We start from the raw sequence: 15,490 nt of genomic DNA on the forward strand, positions 1-15,490 counted from the left end.
TTGTCCAAAAACAAAACAATCGAGTGCATTACCTGTCAAAATCAGTGTTTTGTGCAACTATGATTTTGAGTATATAGCTAGTTCGCGCCAATGCATGTCGGCGGATCGATTGGCTTAACCTTATTCAGGGAAAACTGAGCAAATAACTGAGAACAATTTTTTCTCGCAAAGTTCAGTATAACCCCGTTTACTTACTTTCCTTTAAAGGCTATGACAGAATATTTGTTCCACTAGCCGAACGTAGAATAGCGTTCTAAGCGCCTCTATCTTCTGCGCTCATTCTAAAATCTCTGACACCAAGTTTCGAAGTGTCTCCCACAGCTTGATCTTTCCATCGGGAAAGATGGAAAGATCAAGTTGTGTACACTGCTTATTAAATCCGGATTTAAAGAGCAGTATAAACGGGGTTTTAGGATTTTAATAAAATCATATTTATGAACTCCGAGAATAATTTATTTTAAATTAAGAAGACTTATTTTGTTTGTTTTGTAGATATTTGATTTGTGGTGGATGGTGATCCCTGATTTGATGATGATGGATGTGTGCCAGTGCTGCTAACGTATAACGCTGTGTATTCTGTTCAATATTTGGAGCGGAATGCTGTCAAACTCCGTAACAAAAAGACGTCGGCGAAACGTTGGCTGAAAATCGGCGGAAAAGTAGTACTCTGTTCATAGTGAGGAAAATGGCAAAAACTATTATAGTGGCAATCTCTTGAACCATTGCCGGCATCATTTTAGTTTATTTTATTGGTTTCTGTGTTTCGTTTTTCTTTATTTATTTGAGAAAAAACATATAAAAAAGAGAAAATAATAAGTGCAGGCGAAACAATTAAAGGTGGTCTCATATGCACAACAAACACAAATCATATAGTGCAATCCGCCATCTTGCCATCAAGCTGATCGACGTTTTTTCAACACCCACAAAGAAATTTGTGTGCGTTTATGTATACGTGAGCGTCCATGAGCAGAGAATATGCGAGAAAGAAGATAACAACAAAGAGAAGAATAACAAAAATCTGACATCTTAGTAACGTCAAACCTGGCCGGCAGTTAATAGCTATTCGCGTGAGACCACCTTTTTTAATTCGCCTTGCTACTTAAGGTAATTTGGTTGGGGGTAGTTTGTTGTTGTTGTGCTAATGACACTACCTCTTAATTGTACCATGCAATGAAATGAATTCATTTATTTTCTCAAGGCGGATTTAATAAGGTGGTCTCACGCGAACAGCCGTTAACGGCTGGCCAGGTTTGACGGTATTATTATGATAGATTTTTGTTTGCATTCTCTTTGTTATTATCTTCTTTCTCACATATTCTCTGCTCATGAAGGCACACGTATACACACACGCACACAAATTTATTTGCGTGTGTTGGCAAAAGTACGATCAGCTTGATGACAAGATGTCAGATTGCACCGTATGATTTGTGGTTGTTGTACAAATGAGATAACCTTTCGCCATGTTATTCTCTTAAGGGTGGTACTATGTTCGGTTTTAGAGAAATTTTTTCATGTTTACTTTTTTTATATAAAAGATTTTGAAGCAAACAAACTGCTGATTTCATTCAGTAGGACATTCCTTCATTACTTATGAAAAAATTTTAACAAAATTTTATGTTATCATTGAGATTTTTTAGTTTTTAAAAAAAGTGACCGTGAAAAACATGTGTTTTCACCAGTGAAAAATGAACATAGTACCAAGAAATATTCATTTACAGATAGTGGCAGTTGCCCAACAACAAAATTTTCAGTGCACTATCTGTCAAAATCAGTGATTAGTGCAACTCTGATTTTGTGTATGTCACTAGTTCGCGCCATTTTTCGTTGTTTGTGTGTGTTATGGTTCTTAACAATAATACACACACACAAACAAAACTCGTTGACAGATAGGGCACTTTGCGAGAAAAAATTGTTCTCAGCTGTTAACGGTACACTATCTGTAGTGGAATTCTGTAACTATTAACGAAAATCGTTTAGTTAAATTTATCGAAAAAAAAATTGTTTGCACTAACGATTATGTTATTCTCTAATTCCTAGTTAACAGAAACCGATATCGTTTTTTTTTATTTGGTAACTCTACCCATAAAAAGAAAAGCACAAAGAGGAATAGACAAAAACAATAAATAATTCTTCTAGACTGACAAATCTAAACTCCTATTTTATTAAAAAAAAAAATAAATAAAAAGGTATGTAAAATGAAAAAATAAATTAATCAGGAACATTTGTATATTCATATATAATTTTTGTAGAATGGCGTCTAAAAGAAGCCGTGCCTCCGGTGAGCAATTGAATGCAATGGTAGACTTTATGACCCAAAACCCTGTTTTTGCCGGAGGGAAATTTGCTAAGCTCCATGGCAAACAGGAAAATGAACAAAAATGGGCTGAGTTAAGTGACAATTTGAATGGTCTTGGTGGGGCATTTAAAACCATTGACCAATGGCAAAAGGTAAATATCTGTTCAAGTCGCTTAAACGCTTTTATAGAATGCTCAGCACACGTAATTAAACGCAACCAAAAGGGAGACAATCAGCGGTATCGAGTGGAGAGTCTCCGTGAGAGGCTTGGCGGCACCGGCTCTTACTTAAATAATTAGTGCGTATGATACTCGACTTATCGCTTTTAAAAAAGCAATGGCCTTCCCGTGGCGATCGGTCCAATGGACCGGAGCAAGATTGTTAACCTATGGAGCTTGACGAGAGTCGCTACCTCCACACACAGAAATGTAGCTACAACAACAAGGAGCTTATATAAAACAAGGAAGCCATACGATAAATTATGCCATGGAACAGCAAGGAGACTTTTGCAAATAATATAATGCCAAAAGTTTCAACACGAATTTTAGCTTCCGCAAAAGGTTTGGTTCATGTTTGCTCCAAATCGGCTCACAAACGTCGGCTTTTGAAACGTCACGGTCGTACTCTGCAAGATATTTTTTTTTAACGATTGTTGGATCATATCATAATTGAAAAATCGGATCATAATTGATTGTAGCTACCCGTGATGGTGGGCATCCGAAGATCGACCTCGCCGAACTTATTACGGTTTTGCTTGTTTTTTATTCAATTTGTTCTTGCAGGTATGGGCTGACTTGAAAAGCAGAACCAGTGTGAAAGTTCGAGAGCGAAAGAAGCAGATGGCCCTTACAGGAAACCATCCTCTTTCGGAGGAGCCTGTAACGGAACTGGAAAAGCGCGTAATTTCTCTAATCGGGAAATGTTATATAGAGGGCCACGACGAAGTTAAAGAAAACGTTCCTGCAGAGGAAGTAAAATTAATTATTTTTCTTTACGAAACCGAATTAATTTGTATATATTTTTTAATAAGGCTCTGCAACTCCGCATGGAAGATGGAGAAGACATCTGTCTTCATATTCCACCATCAGAATTTGAAGCCACATTGGAATATAAATGTGAGACTCCATTTGCAACTCCAACAACAGCGAAGAAGACGCCAAGGAGCCGGATGCCAAAAAAGGCTTTAGAGAATGATATTCAAAAACAATTTTTGGACATTGCTAACAAGCATGCAGAAAGTTTGAAGGTATTTTTGCTTTGAATTTATATGTACACACTTTCTTACTTCTTATTTTTGTAACAAGATATTAGCTGAATGTGCTGCAGCAAATGCTGAAAACGGCAAGGTGATGGCGGACGCTATTAAAACCTTGGGAACTGGTTTGAATGCAGTAGCTGATGCATTTAATAACTTGGCCCTATCGATAAACAAGCTGTAAGTATTCGTTTTACACTCAAAATGAAAAACCTTTTGACATAACCTTTATCCAGTTTGTCATTAATATTTATACCCTCCACTATAGGATGGGGTATACTAATTTCGTCATTCCATTTGTAACACCTCGAATTATTCGTCTACTACTACTTAGCACGTTTTTTATTATCTTACTTTCAGACAATGAAAATGACAGGTTTCGCTAGAGTCTGTAAATTGTCCATGTGTTACCTTCATGTTTTTACAATTAATATAGTATAAATAGACAAAACTTGTATATAATACAAAAAAAAAAAATTAACTGATAAATTTTTGTACTTATTTGTATTTATGTATATTTATATAAGAAAAAACATTTCCTTCATGTAGCTAATCTAAAAGACATAACTTGTATAAAATCCCAAAAAAAGACTGAATTGATATAATTTTGTAATATTTTATGTTTATTTTTTTATATTTTTTATAATATAATAATAAAAATAATATAAAAAAATATTTCATTTGTATTTATTTTTGTATTTATCTTTAGCCCATCATAGCCAATTCTTAAACGATATTTCAAAAGTTTCACATTGGCCAATTTTTATTACTACCTTTACTTTGTAAGAATAATAGAAATGATTACGTTTTAATGGGAAAAGTTAACTAAAACTTGGAGGAAACCGGAGTACCGTTTTGTGCATAAATGTACTGGCATTATTTTACTGACATATCTAGTATACAGGATAGAAATAAAACCTATATCTCGTTAACAGTACACTTATATGTTCATATGCTCTCCTTTGCAAATGTGCAGAATATTTTATACTGCTCAGATCAACAGATAAAAGGTGGGATTAATTTCCACATTTTTTTTGCCGTTCAGACGTAGATGTTTTGAAAAAAAAAAAATTGCCCACAGACTTATGTAAAGAAATTTGTAATTAAGCGGTCTTGGATGCGCTTCGCCACTGATGTTGAATTGGTTGTCGTAGTGCTATTATCGTGCTGATCTAATTCGTACTCTAAAAATTCGTACTCCAAAAACTCCTCCACAACGTTTTCTCTTGTATGGGCAAGATATATGTTGTGGAGCGCCGCGCACCCGTTTACTATCTTTCCTGCAAATGCCGGCTCATACAAAAGGGTTCTTTGACGCGATAAGCATCTCCACATCCCTTTCAGTACTCCAAAAAGTCTTTCAACGGGGTTACGTGATTTGCATAAAGCCTCATTGTACCGAAATTTGGGACTACCCGCTGGTTGGTTTGGAAGGGGTGTCATTAGCCATGGCTCTAACGGGTACCCAGAATCACCTGTATATAAATACAAATATAAGTTTTAGGTAACTTTCATAAACATAAACCAAATCACCAACCAATTAAAAACATGTTGTGTTGTCCATTTTCGAAACTTCTCTGCATTACTCTACGGACCGCCGATGAACTCCAAATATACGAATCATGCCGAGCTCCCGGGAATTTGGCATTCACATTCAGAATTTTCAACTTTGGATCACATATCTAAATTTATAAACAATGTTATGGCCAACAATACTCAGGGATTTTAAGCTAGTTTACCATTTGGACATTTAGTGAGTGGTAACCGTGGTGATTCACATAAGATTCCTCATGAATTTTTGGAGCCAATATTGATACATGAGAGCAATCTATTGCTCCTATGGTACCTCCCACAAAAGGTGAGGGCGCCGCAGCAAAAGTTGCTTTTGCAGCTTGGCGTTCAATATGAGTCATTGGAAATTTAACATTAGGAAAATATAAGTTTTTGTTGATGGCATTTGTCACACGATGTATGCATCGACTTATTGAAGGCTGACTCATGGATATGCCCCATTGCTCCCCTACAGGTCGTTGGTAGCATCCAGTTGCAAAAAACCGAAGAGCTGCGAGAACCTAAATATAAAAAAATATACTTTTTTTATGTTGCCTTTTTATGCATATACCTTACCTGTTTCTCTGTGGACAAAGCAGTTATTCTTGAGCCTCTTAAGTCTCCATCAAGTTGGTGGATTAGTTCTTGGGTCGATTCCGGAGTAAGTCGGTAGAGCTTTTTAAAATCTTTCTCGCTTAATTCAAATGGGTTTTCCATATTACGAAAAGCACGCCTGTTTATTGGTTGAACACTCGTATCGAAAATTGTTTGCGATAAATCAAGAGCCAAATACTCTAAAGCCATTGTAAATAATTATCTTTATTTGCTTTGTTAAAATAAACACCAAATAATTTTCCGTCGTTTAGTTCTCGATTTTCTTTTCGTTAAAGAAAACAGCTGATTTTAACGATGTCGATTATCGCTAAAAGTGGGTACTGAATACCATATTCGTTAATTTTTCTGCTATCGCTTTTTAACGAAACGATGTTCGTTAAAACACTTTACAGAATTCCGGTACTGGTAATTATGTCATGCATAGTAGCAGCCATTGTATTGCATCGCGAAACTTAAAGTTTGTTGAACGATACATCACAATCCACTTGGTCAATAGCATTTGCCATTGTGTTTTTCGAGTACGCCAAGCGCTTTTGTTTAGAGCAAGAAAATGCTTGAATGCTTTTGACAGATGTAGCTTGAAACGGAAATGCTTGAAATTGACGTAAAATTAAGTCTTTTTGTTTTCGGGTTTTGAGGAGGTGTGTAGTATTTTGCACATGTGTGATAATTTTTTACATTTAATTTTTGTTTTTCCTATAAATTAAGACTATTCCAGGTTAAAAATGCCGCCAAAGTTCGATCCCACTGAAATTAAATTAGGTAAAGGCTCAAAAGCCACTTAGAATTTCTGTCATGAACGGAGCTAACCTCTTGACATTCATTTCATTGCAGTGTACTTGCGCTGTGTCGGCGGTGAAGTTGGTGCCACTTCCTCTTTGGCTCCTAAGATTGGTCCCTTGGGTTTGGTAAGTGTTGATGCAGAATAGCAAAAAGTGATAATAAGCCAAGCCTGTGTACAAAAACTTATTTTCATTTATGTTTACTTGCATAGTCCCCCAAGAAAGTTGGTGATGATATCGCCAAAGCTACTTCAGACTGGAAGGGATTGAAAATCACCGTATGTCTTACCATTCAAAACAGACAGGCTGCCATCTCAGTTGTTCCATCTGCCGCTTCCTTAATCATTAAGGCCTTGAAAGAACCTCCACGCGACAGAAAGAAGCAAAAGAACAGTAAGTTTGTTTACATCGAATGAGCTTTAACAACATGTGCGCTACTTAACACTCTTTCTGGTGTTTCTTATTACAGTCAAACACTCTGGCAATGTTTCCTTCGACGATATCCTGTCTATTGCTCGCGTCATGAGACCCAGATCAATGGCCCGCGGTTTAGATGGTACTTGCAAAGAAATTTTGGGAACAGCTCAAAGTGTTGGCTGCACCGTTGATGGCCGTGCCCCACATGATATCATTGATGACATTAACATCGGCGCTGTTGAAGTTCCATCAGAGTAGATTTTATTTGTAGGTCCATTATTAAATTTGTGCCGAATGGGTAAACATTAAAATGTTTTGATATTTAAAAAAAAAACAAGGAATCCTACAATGCATTTATTTTTGTTGACACTGGATTTGTCATTTACCGGTAAAAAATAACCAACTGTTTGTGTAGATTTTTGTAGATTTAAAACTTTCTCTTACCAAGCTGAACATCATCAGCATCAAATATTTTGCACTAAAAACAAACTTAATACAAACAATAGCTACGCCAGGGTCATAGAATTCTATTCGGTTATAGTATATATTCTAATAGGTATTTCAATTAAATTTTGGAGACATCCTTTAATTGCAATTTAAGGGTCGATTGTGGATTACAACTCAATTATAGTTGGATGGCCTGGAGATAAAACCATGATATAAAAGTATAAACTTTAAATTTTTCTCAGTTTTATTTAATATCAGTGCTTTGAACTTTCAGCTACTAACAAATATTGTAAAAAAGTATGCAATTCGATACATTAAAGGTAAATTGTATCTAAAACATTTTGCCTGGTGGCAACGCAACTTACCCCAAAAGTACAACCCAAAAATAAAAGTGGACCGATCGGGACAATATGGGATTCAAATGAAAGGCATTCAAAAGTAGAGTATGAATTTCATAATAAAAATTGGGTCCAAGTACCTGGGAGGCCGCCCAACCCCAAAATCCCTTAAAACAGGTTTATTTGACGATCATGACAATATGGGACTCAAATGAAAGGTATTCGGGAGTAGATAACGAATATGATCAGTAAGTAGGAATAGGCATTATAATTTCCGGAAGGGGGCGGACCCTCCACAGTTACCCCAAAAACACCATCCAAAATCAAAAGTGGACCGATAAGGACAATATGGATATCAAATGAAAAGTATGCATGGGTAGATAACGAATATGGTATACATTTTCATGTCGAAGTATAGGGTGTCATCCCACCCCCACAAAAACGCCCAAATTAGCAAAATACCCAATCATGGATATATGGGACTCGGTTTGTTTATGCCGCATAGAGTGAAAAACGGCGGAACCGATTTTCCCGAAATTTTCGCATATTGTGTAGGTTAGTTTGGAAGGAAACATAGGCTATATAATTTTTCGGTATCAGAAGGGGGACGGACCCTCCTCCTTATGCCAAAACACAACCCAAAATCAAAAGTGGACCGATCGGGACAATATAGGTATCAAATGAAAGGTATTGGAGAGAAGAGAACGAATATGGTGTTAAAATTTGAGTCTAAGTACCCATCGGTACAAACAGACATATTGGACGTTCATTTCAATATGGGTCTCAAATAAAAGATATTCGGGAGTAGATTTCGAATCTGGCATACAAAATTAGATCGAAGTATAGGGGGTCACGCCACCCCTCAAAAATGCCATTAGACGCATTATGACAATATATGATACTTGGCTGGACCGATTTTCTTAAAATTTCCACAGATTGCGTACGGACCCTCCACCTTACCCCAAAAACGCCACCCATATCAGAAAGTGGTCCGATGGGCTCAATAAGGGTATCAAATTAAAGGTATTGGAGACTAGAAAATGAAAATGGTATTAAAATTTGGGTCCAAGTCCCTCCCCCAAGTTCATGTCAATATGGGACTCAAATGAAAAGTATTAGGCAGTAGATTACAAATATGGCATAACAATCCCATGGCAGCCGGTTGTATGTACCGGATTGACCCGATGAATTCCTTCATCGGCAAGGGCTGCCGCCTCACTGTACCACACACTGCTACTACAAGAACAACAATATGGCATAAAACATTAGGTCCAAATAATGGGAGGTCGGCAACCCCCAAATACTCCCAAATGGGCATATTAGCCGACCATGGCTATATGGGAGTCAAATGAAAGGTATTAGGGAGTAGATTACGAATATGAAATTAAAACTGGCGTTAATGGGTTATTTGACCCATTATGACAATATGGGGCTAAAATGAAAGATATTGGAGAGTAGAAAACGAATTTGATATTCAATTTTGGAGCCTAGTGTTTTGGGGTACGCCCTAAAGCACCCCCTAAACTGAACTTCATTTGTTGTTGTAGCAGTGTGTCATAGACTGAGGCGGCAGCACTTGCCGATGAAGAACTCCGTTGGGTCAATCCGGTACGTACAACCGGCTGCCATGGGATTTCTCATTTCCTTTGGGAATAAAGAACGAATTTTATATTTATTTTCAGTGCAAAGTGCCGGTGGCCGCCCCAGCCCCAAAATACCCTCCAAACGGTTTATATTTGCCGGCCATGGCAATTTGGGCTCAAATTAAGGGGATTTGGAAGTGCAGCACGATTTCGATATCCATATTTGAGTCGAAATATCTGAGGTGCCATCCTTCCCTTAATTAGAACATTAACCTAAGGAAGAACATTACCATCGGAAACCGAGAAGGGCCAACTTCTCTCAATGAGGGGGGGGGGGGGGGGGGGGTTTCCCCACCTCCGAAAACACCACCCCAATAGGAAATTTTTATCGCTTTGGGCAATATGGGCATCAAATAAAAGGCATTTAAAAATAGAGTACAAATCTGGAATAAAAATTTATTCCTTGGTGCCTGAGGGCCCTCCCCACCCTCCAAAACCGCCAGCAAATGAAAGGTATTTAAAAGTATAGTATAAAGCTGATATAAAAATTTTACACTTGGTGTCTGAGGCGCCCTCCACCACCCCAAAAACCCCTCAACTGGACATATTTACCGATTGGGACAATATGGGTATCACATGAAAGGTGTTTGAAACTTGAGTACACATCGGTTATAAGAATTTGGTCCAAGTGTCTACGGGGCCTCTCCAATCCCAAAACGCCCCAAACGGGCATGAATGTCCAACGTCATAAAATGGGTTTAAAATGAAAGGTCTTTCAGAATTGACTACGTATCTGATTTACACATTTGAACAATCCCATGGCAGCCGGTTGTACGTACCGGATTGACCCGATGGAATCTTCATCGGCAAGGGCTGCCGCCTCAGTGTACGTGTTCGTCTTTTTTCGTCATGGGAGAGGCACATCCCGGAGTGCCTTCTCCGTATGCTTTTGGTCCGTGCCGGGATTGAAAAGAACCCCGGACCCTGGTTCTGTTCCGTTTGCCAGAACCGCCTTCATCATCGGTCAGTGTCGGTGAGGTGTAACAGGTGCTTGGAGTGGGTACATTTCCGTTCTTGCTCTGGCCTAACTTCGCTACGGGAGTATAGTCATACTGGCTATGTCGCTAGGTGCTGTGCGAACACAGCCAGCAGTGGGTCACAAGCGTCGCCGTCGTCGCCTTCGGCGTCCTCGTCGTCGGACTATGTGACCCCCCCGACCTCTCCCGTACGGCAATTTATGCAAAGACAGCACCCTAGCCCTACTATTGCCAGGCCAGTGTCGGGAAATGTATCGTTCCTGCAGTTAAACTGCAATGGACTGCGAGGCAAGATTGATGAGATTGTGGATTTTATGAGTCGGAAGAGCATATCGGTCGCAGCGATCCAGGAGACAAAGCTGACTAACACCTGCAGCTTGCACAGTTGTCACGGCTACAATGTGCTACGTAAGGATCGCTCAAGGAATGGAGGTGGGGGATTGGCCTTCGTTATACACCATTCCGTGCAGTATAGACCTATCTCGCCTGCGCTTGACGCTAGTGACCCATACATGGAATGTATGGGGGTAGCAGTCAAGTCTGGTACTGCCGAGATAGAGATATACAACGTGTATATACCGCCGGTTGGCAGCTGTGTCCCGATTAATGGCCAGGCCTACAGCCCCGACATAAGTGGGTTGCTATCTGGCCATAGTCGTCTGGTTCTGGGGGATTTCAATGCACATCACTCGTCATGGCATTCTCCCCTAGGCAACGACCAGCGTGGCATAGCTTTGGCAGAGCAGATAGATAGCTCCACGTTTTGCACGGTGAATGAGGATGCCCCCACTAGGATTACGAGGAGGTGCAGCAGCTCGCCAGACATCTCAATCGCATCCCCTGATCTCCTGAGTGACGTATCCTGGCAAGCCGTCATCTCTTTGGGGTCAGACCACCTCCCCATAATCCTCACCATCGACCGACCACCCGACTTCATAACCTCTGAGCGCCGAACGTTCATCAACTATAAGAAGGCCAATTGGACTGGCTTCAGAGAGTATACCAATCGCCGCTTCAATGAACTGCCACCCCCCTCTGATGTGCTTGTGGCCGAGAGGAAATTCCGAGACATCATCAACGCAGCAGCCGCTCGCTTTATACCAGCCGGTCGAATACCGCAAGTGCGACCCAATTTCCCGGCGCAAGCAGTGGTACTCGCAGACGAGCGTGATGGGATTCGTGCTATGGACCCCGCTAACCCCAGAATCAGCGAGCTGAATCTGGAAATAAACAGGGTAGTCAACGAACATAAGCGGAATTTGTGGCTGGAACACTTGGAGCAATGTAACTTAGGCACCGGTGCAGGCAAATTGTGGGCCACTGTTAAGTCTCTCTCGAACCCCGGTAGACGGGACGACAGGACCTCAGTCACTTTTGGCGAGTTAACCGTGACTGATCCGAAGAGATGCGCCAGGTTGTTCAACCGTCAATTTATCGTGCATCCCGAGAGAGACAGGGCAAGGAGGAGAGCCATTCGCCGTATTCGTGGTCTCCGAGCCGATGAACAGCCATCACAATTTACCGTGGGCGAAGTTACGAATGTCATCCGTGGCGCCAAATCTTCCAAGGCGTTGGGCCCCGACGGAATCTCTACATTGATGCTGAAGAATCTGGATTTACCTGGAGTTGAGTACCTTACCACTGTCCTTAACCTGTCATTGAACACTCTTATAGTTCCCGATGTCTGGAAAATGGGCAGAGTGATCCCGCTACTGAAGCCTGGTAAAGACCCGAGTTTGGGGGAGTCGTACAGACCGATCTCCCTTCTCTCACCAGTGGCTAAGACGCTTGAGGCATTACTCCTCCCGAGCCTCGTAGGAGAATTTCCATTCGCCGAGCATCAACACGGATTTCGGAGACTGCACAGCACAACAACAGCTTTGCATGCCATCACCACACACATTTGCCGTGGCTTCAATCAACCCAGGCCATGTGATAGGACGGTCCTCGTGGCATTGGACCTATCGAAGGCATTCGACACGGTCAGCCATGCCAAATTATTTGAGGACATCGCCAACAGCCAGGCCTTAAACGTTGGGTCGCGAATTATCTGTGTGGCCGCCAGTCATTTGTGGAATTTAGGGATAAGAAGTCAAAACACCGTAGAGTGAAACAGGGAGTTCCCCAAGGCGGGGTGATATCTCCGGCTCTGTTTAACCTCTACCTTTCCTCCATCCCACCTCCTCCAGACGGCATAGAGATCGTATCATATGCGGACGACTGTACGATCCTGGCATCAGGCCCCCCACCCATTGATGACATCTGCGATAGGTTGAACGTCTACCTCAACGAGCTTGCCTCATATTTCGCTGCAAGAAATCTGAAGATATCCGCCACCAAATCTTCAGCCACACTGTTCACTACAAATACGCGTGAGGTGAATTCTGAGCTGACTGTGATGGTCGATGGAGAATTGATTCCGACCATCAAGTGTCCCAAAATACTTGGCGTCACATTTGACAGCTCCTACACTTTCTCCCCACATGCCACAGCAATCTGCAATAAAGTCAAAAGTAGAAACAAGGTCCTCAAGTCACTCGCTGGCAGCACTTGGGGTGCAGACAAAGAAACCTTGTTGACCACGTACAAAGCAATTGGCCGGTCTGTGGTAAGTTATGCAGCGCCAGTGTGGTCACGTCAGCTTTGTGACACGCAGTGGAATAATATTCAGATCTGTCAGAATGCCGCCCTCCGAACTGCGACGGGCTGCCTCCTTAGTTCTCATGTGGACCACCTCCACCAGGAGACAAAGATCCTACCAGTGCGAAGACATAACTACATGCTGTCTAAGCAATACCTTTTGGGCTGTTATCGCAGAAATCATCCAAATCATCATCTTGTGGATAGATACCCACCGCCCAGAAGCCTTAAGGTAGATCTACATGATCTAGAGCGTGAGGTCCAGCGCTATAAGAGAGAACCTCTAGATCAAGCGGCATATCAAGCGGGTCTGAACAACATTCATGCAGACACGGTAGCAGACGCGTTAACTGGCTACCGGGTGAATGTAGTCCTTGGAGTACGACCGCCACCCATTGCACCCGAAGAAATCGACCTCCCCCGGCAAACCAGAGTGATTCTGGCTCAATTACGTTCCGGCAGATGCAGCCGCCTCAATTCCCACAGAGCTAGGATTGATGCCGACGTGCAAGATGTATGTCCCGACTGTAACCAGGGACCGCACGATACACGTCACCTGTTTAACTGCCCGGCCAGACACACTCGACTCAGACCCAGATCCCTGTGGACGCACCCCATCTTAGTCGCGGAGTTCCTGGGTCTTGACACTCAACAGAATCAAGCAGACGAAAGATAGTACACAATAAACTGCTACAACAACAACAACAACACATTTGAGACGGAATCTAGGACCGTCCCATCCACCTAATACGCTTCAATAAAACGTTTAGTTCGTTCGAGAAAATATGGGAACTTAACGAAAGGTCTATGATAGTAGACTTTGAATCTAATGTATATATAGAGATTCAGATATCTGGGCAAGACGTGCCGTTCAGCCGGCCATGTAGATCTCGACATTAAAATACTCAAATTGTCTTTTGGGTCTTAGCGTCGACCATCTCCTTCCAATAAAAACAACACCAAAAAAGGAATTAAATTAAAAAATAAATTCGATCAGGATAGAATAGGACAGCAAAAAAGGAGAGTACACTTTTTACCCTCAAATTGGGATCATTAAATTGAATCTTTAAAAATGTGGTGTCCCAAGTGGTAGCTTTCAAATTTGATTTTAAAAGTAGATAACCAATACAAAAAAAAAAAAAAAAAAAAAAAAAATAGTGTAGATCTGGACGGGACCCATAGCTCTGAATATCTTGATCGCCACCTTCAAAATGCTTGAAATAATGGGGCTCAAACGAAATCCTGCTCTGGCACGATGCTGATAATATTTCAGGGTCCGCCCCTAAATTCCCCTTAAACTGGCCATGGCTTTAAGGGGCTCAAAAAACGGGTATTTATTGGTAGAAAACGAATTTTAAAACCAATTTTGAGGTCAAGTGTTTGGGGGTCGTCTCACCCCATAAACTCCCCCTAAACCAATTGCAAAGCGGCTCAAATAAATTTAACAGTAGAGTACGAAGCTGATATTTTTCAGGGCTAAGTGTGTGGGTGGCCGCCCCACTCTACTTACCCTCAGACAGGAAATATTTGTGGATTATGGCAAAAAGGGGTTCAAACCTGATGCCCGTTTTATGGCCAAGTGTTTCAGGGACGACTCTTCTCATAAACAGCCCCTGAACCACACATATACCGACTATAGAAATATATAGCTCAATTATGGTTTTTGGGAGTAGAGTACGAATCTGATATCCAATTTCGGGGCAAAGGGTTTAGCTACTCCAATCCACCACCAAAACCAAGAGAATGAAGTAGATCTAACAAATAAACTTTAATGGGCGGACCTTCCCCTTGCCCTATTTTTAAAAGCGCCATATCTCGGAGATGGATAGGGCGATTTACGCGAAATTTAGTACGTTTATATTAACTCAAACATAGGGGTGTCCGCCGAATCTGCAAAGCCTGTCCAATGGAAATTTCAACCAATAATGACAAGATATTTGGGACTAGAGCACCTCCCCCCAAAAATACCATCATACCAGACATATTTACCGGCCATAGCAATATAAGGCTCAAATGAAGGAAATTTGGGAGTAGGTCACCAATATGATATCCACACTTTGGGACGAAATATCTGAAAGGCCTTTCTAGCACCCTCAAACAGGACTTTTTTCCTGACCTTGTCAGTACAGGGCTCCAATAAAAAAAAGAGTAAAAGAAGGCACAGCGAAGCGGGCGCTGTCCAGCTAGTCATGACTTTATGGGACTCTCTTTGTTTGTTTTTTCTGCATAGATTCAAAAACGGCAGATTATCGTGAAATTTTCACAGATTGTGTAGGTTGTTCTGGAAGGAAACATAGGCTATACACCAAAAACCCCACCCAAAAACAAAAGTGGACCGATAGGAGCAATATGTGTATCAAATGAAAACTGTTGGGAAGTTAAATACGAATATGGTATTAAAATTTGAATCTAAGCAACCAGCGGGTCGCCCCAACCCAAAAACGGACATATTGAACGTTTATGTCAATGTGGGTCTCAAATGAAAGGTATTCGGGAGTAGATTACGAATATGGCAAAAAAATGAACTCC

At 41.1% G+C, this 15,490-nt stretch overlaps 3 protein-coding genes across 3 annotated transcripts; 2 read left to right on the forward strand and 1 right to left on the reverse strand.

The window, feature by feature from the left end:
• The first annotated feature begins 1,974 nt into the window (after nt 1-1,974).
• Nucleotides 1,975-4,018, forward strand: LOC131994972 (uncharacterized). Its single transcript, XM_059362298.1, has 6 exons — nt 1,975-2,186; nt 2,250-2,448; nt 3,079-3,267; nt 3,327-3,542; nt 3,601-3,731; nt 3,912-4,018. Exons 2-6 carry the CDS (start codon nt 2,251-2,253, stop codon nt 3,916-3,918), a joined length of 741 nt encoding a protein of 246 aa, XP_059218281.1. The 5' UTR covers nt 1,975-2,186; nt 2,250; the 3' UTR covers nt 3,919-4,018.
• A 135-nt stretch (nt 4,019-4,153) lies between these two features.
• On the reverse strand, nt 4,154-6,118 carry LOC131994971 (putative nuclease HARBI1). The gene is made up of 4 exons (XM_059362296.1): nt 5,679-6,118; nt 5,291-5,623; nt 5,089-5,233; nt 4,154-5,026 (listed from the first exon to the last, which is right to left on the reverse strand). Exons 1-4 carry the CDS (start codon nt 5,904-5,906, stop codon nt 4,635-4,637), a joined length of 1,098 nt encoding a protein of 365 aa, XP_059218279.1. The 5' UTR covers nt 5,907-6,118; the 3' UTR covers nt 4,154-4,634.
• Nucleotides 6,119-6,369: 251 nt separating this feature from the next.
• Nucleotides 6,370-7,249, forward strand: LOC106089330 (large ribosomal subunit protein uL11). Its single transcript, XM_013255150.2, has 4 exons — nt 6,370-6,479; nt 6,552-6,625; nt 6,712-6,892; nt 6,969-7,249. Exons 1-4 carry the CDS (start codon nt 6,443-6,445, stop codon nt 7,172-7,174), a joined length of 498 nt encoding a protein of 165 aa, XP_013110604.1. The 5' UTR covers nt 6,370-6,442; the 3' UTR covers nt 7,175-7,249.
• Nucleotides 7,250-15,490: the final 8,241 nt, after the last annotated feature.

The sequence above is a fragment of the Stomoxys calcitrans genome, chromosome 2, assembly GCF_963082655.1.
Source record: "Stomoxys calcitrans chromosome 2, idStoCalc2.1, whole genome shotgun sequence".
NCBI lineage: Eukaryota > Metazoa > Arthropoda > Insecta > Diptera > Muscidae > Stomoxys > Stomoxys calcitrans.

Excerpts from the sequence above, each read along its gene's own strand:
- LOC131994971 (XM_059362296.1), bottom strand. The coding sequence starts at position 5,906 with ATGGCTTTAGAGTATTTGGCTCTTGATTTATCGCAAACAATTTTCGAT. Across the intron at positions 5,234-5,290 it reads ACTCACTAAATGTCCAAATG|ATATGTGATCCAAAGTTGAA; the intron begins GTAAACTAGCTT and ends TTATAAATTTAG. Across the intron at positions 5,027-5,088 it reads ACACAACATGTTTTTAATTG|GTGATTCTGGGTACCCGTTA; the intron begins GTTGGTGATTTG and ends ATTTATATACAG.
- LOC106089330 (XM_013255150.2), top strand. The coding sequence starts at position 6,443 with ATGCCGCCAAAGTTCGATCCCACTGAAATTAAATTAG. Across the intron at positions 6,480-6,551 it reads TCCCACTGAAATTAAATTAG|TGTACTTGCGCTGTGTCGGC; the intron begins GTAAAGGCTCAA and ends ATTTCATTGCAG. Across the intron at positions 6,893-6,968 it reads CAGAAAGAAGCAAAAGAACA|TCAAACACTCTGGCAATGTT; the intron begins GTAAGTTTGTTT and ends TTCTTATTACAG.
- LOC131994972 (XM_059362298.1), top strand. The coding sequence starts at position 2,251 with ATGGCGTCTAAAAGAAGCCGTGCCTCCGGTGAGCAATTGAATGCAATG. Across the intron at positions 2,449-3,078 it reads CCATTGACCAATGGCAAAAG|GTATGGGCTGACTTGAAAAG; the intron begins GTAAATATCTGT and ends TTGTTCTTGCAG. Across the intron at positions 3,543-3,600 it reads AGCATGCAGAAAGTTTGAAG|ATATTAGCTGAATGTGCTGC; the intron begins GTATTTTTGCTT and ends TTTTGTAACAAG.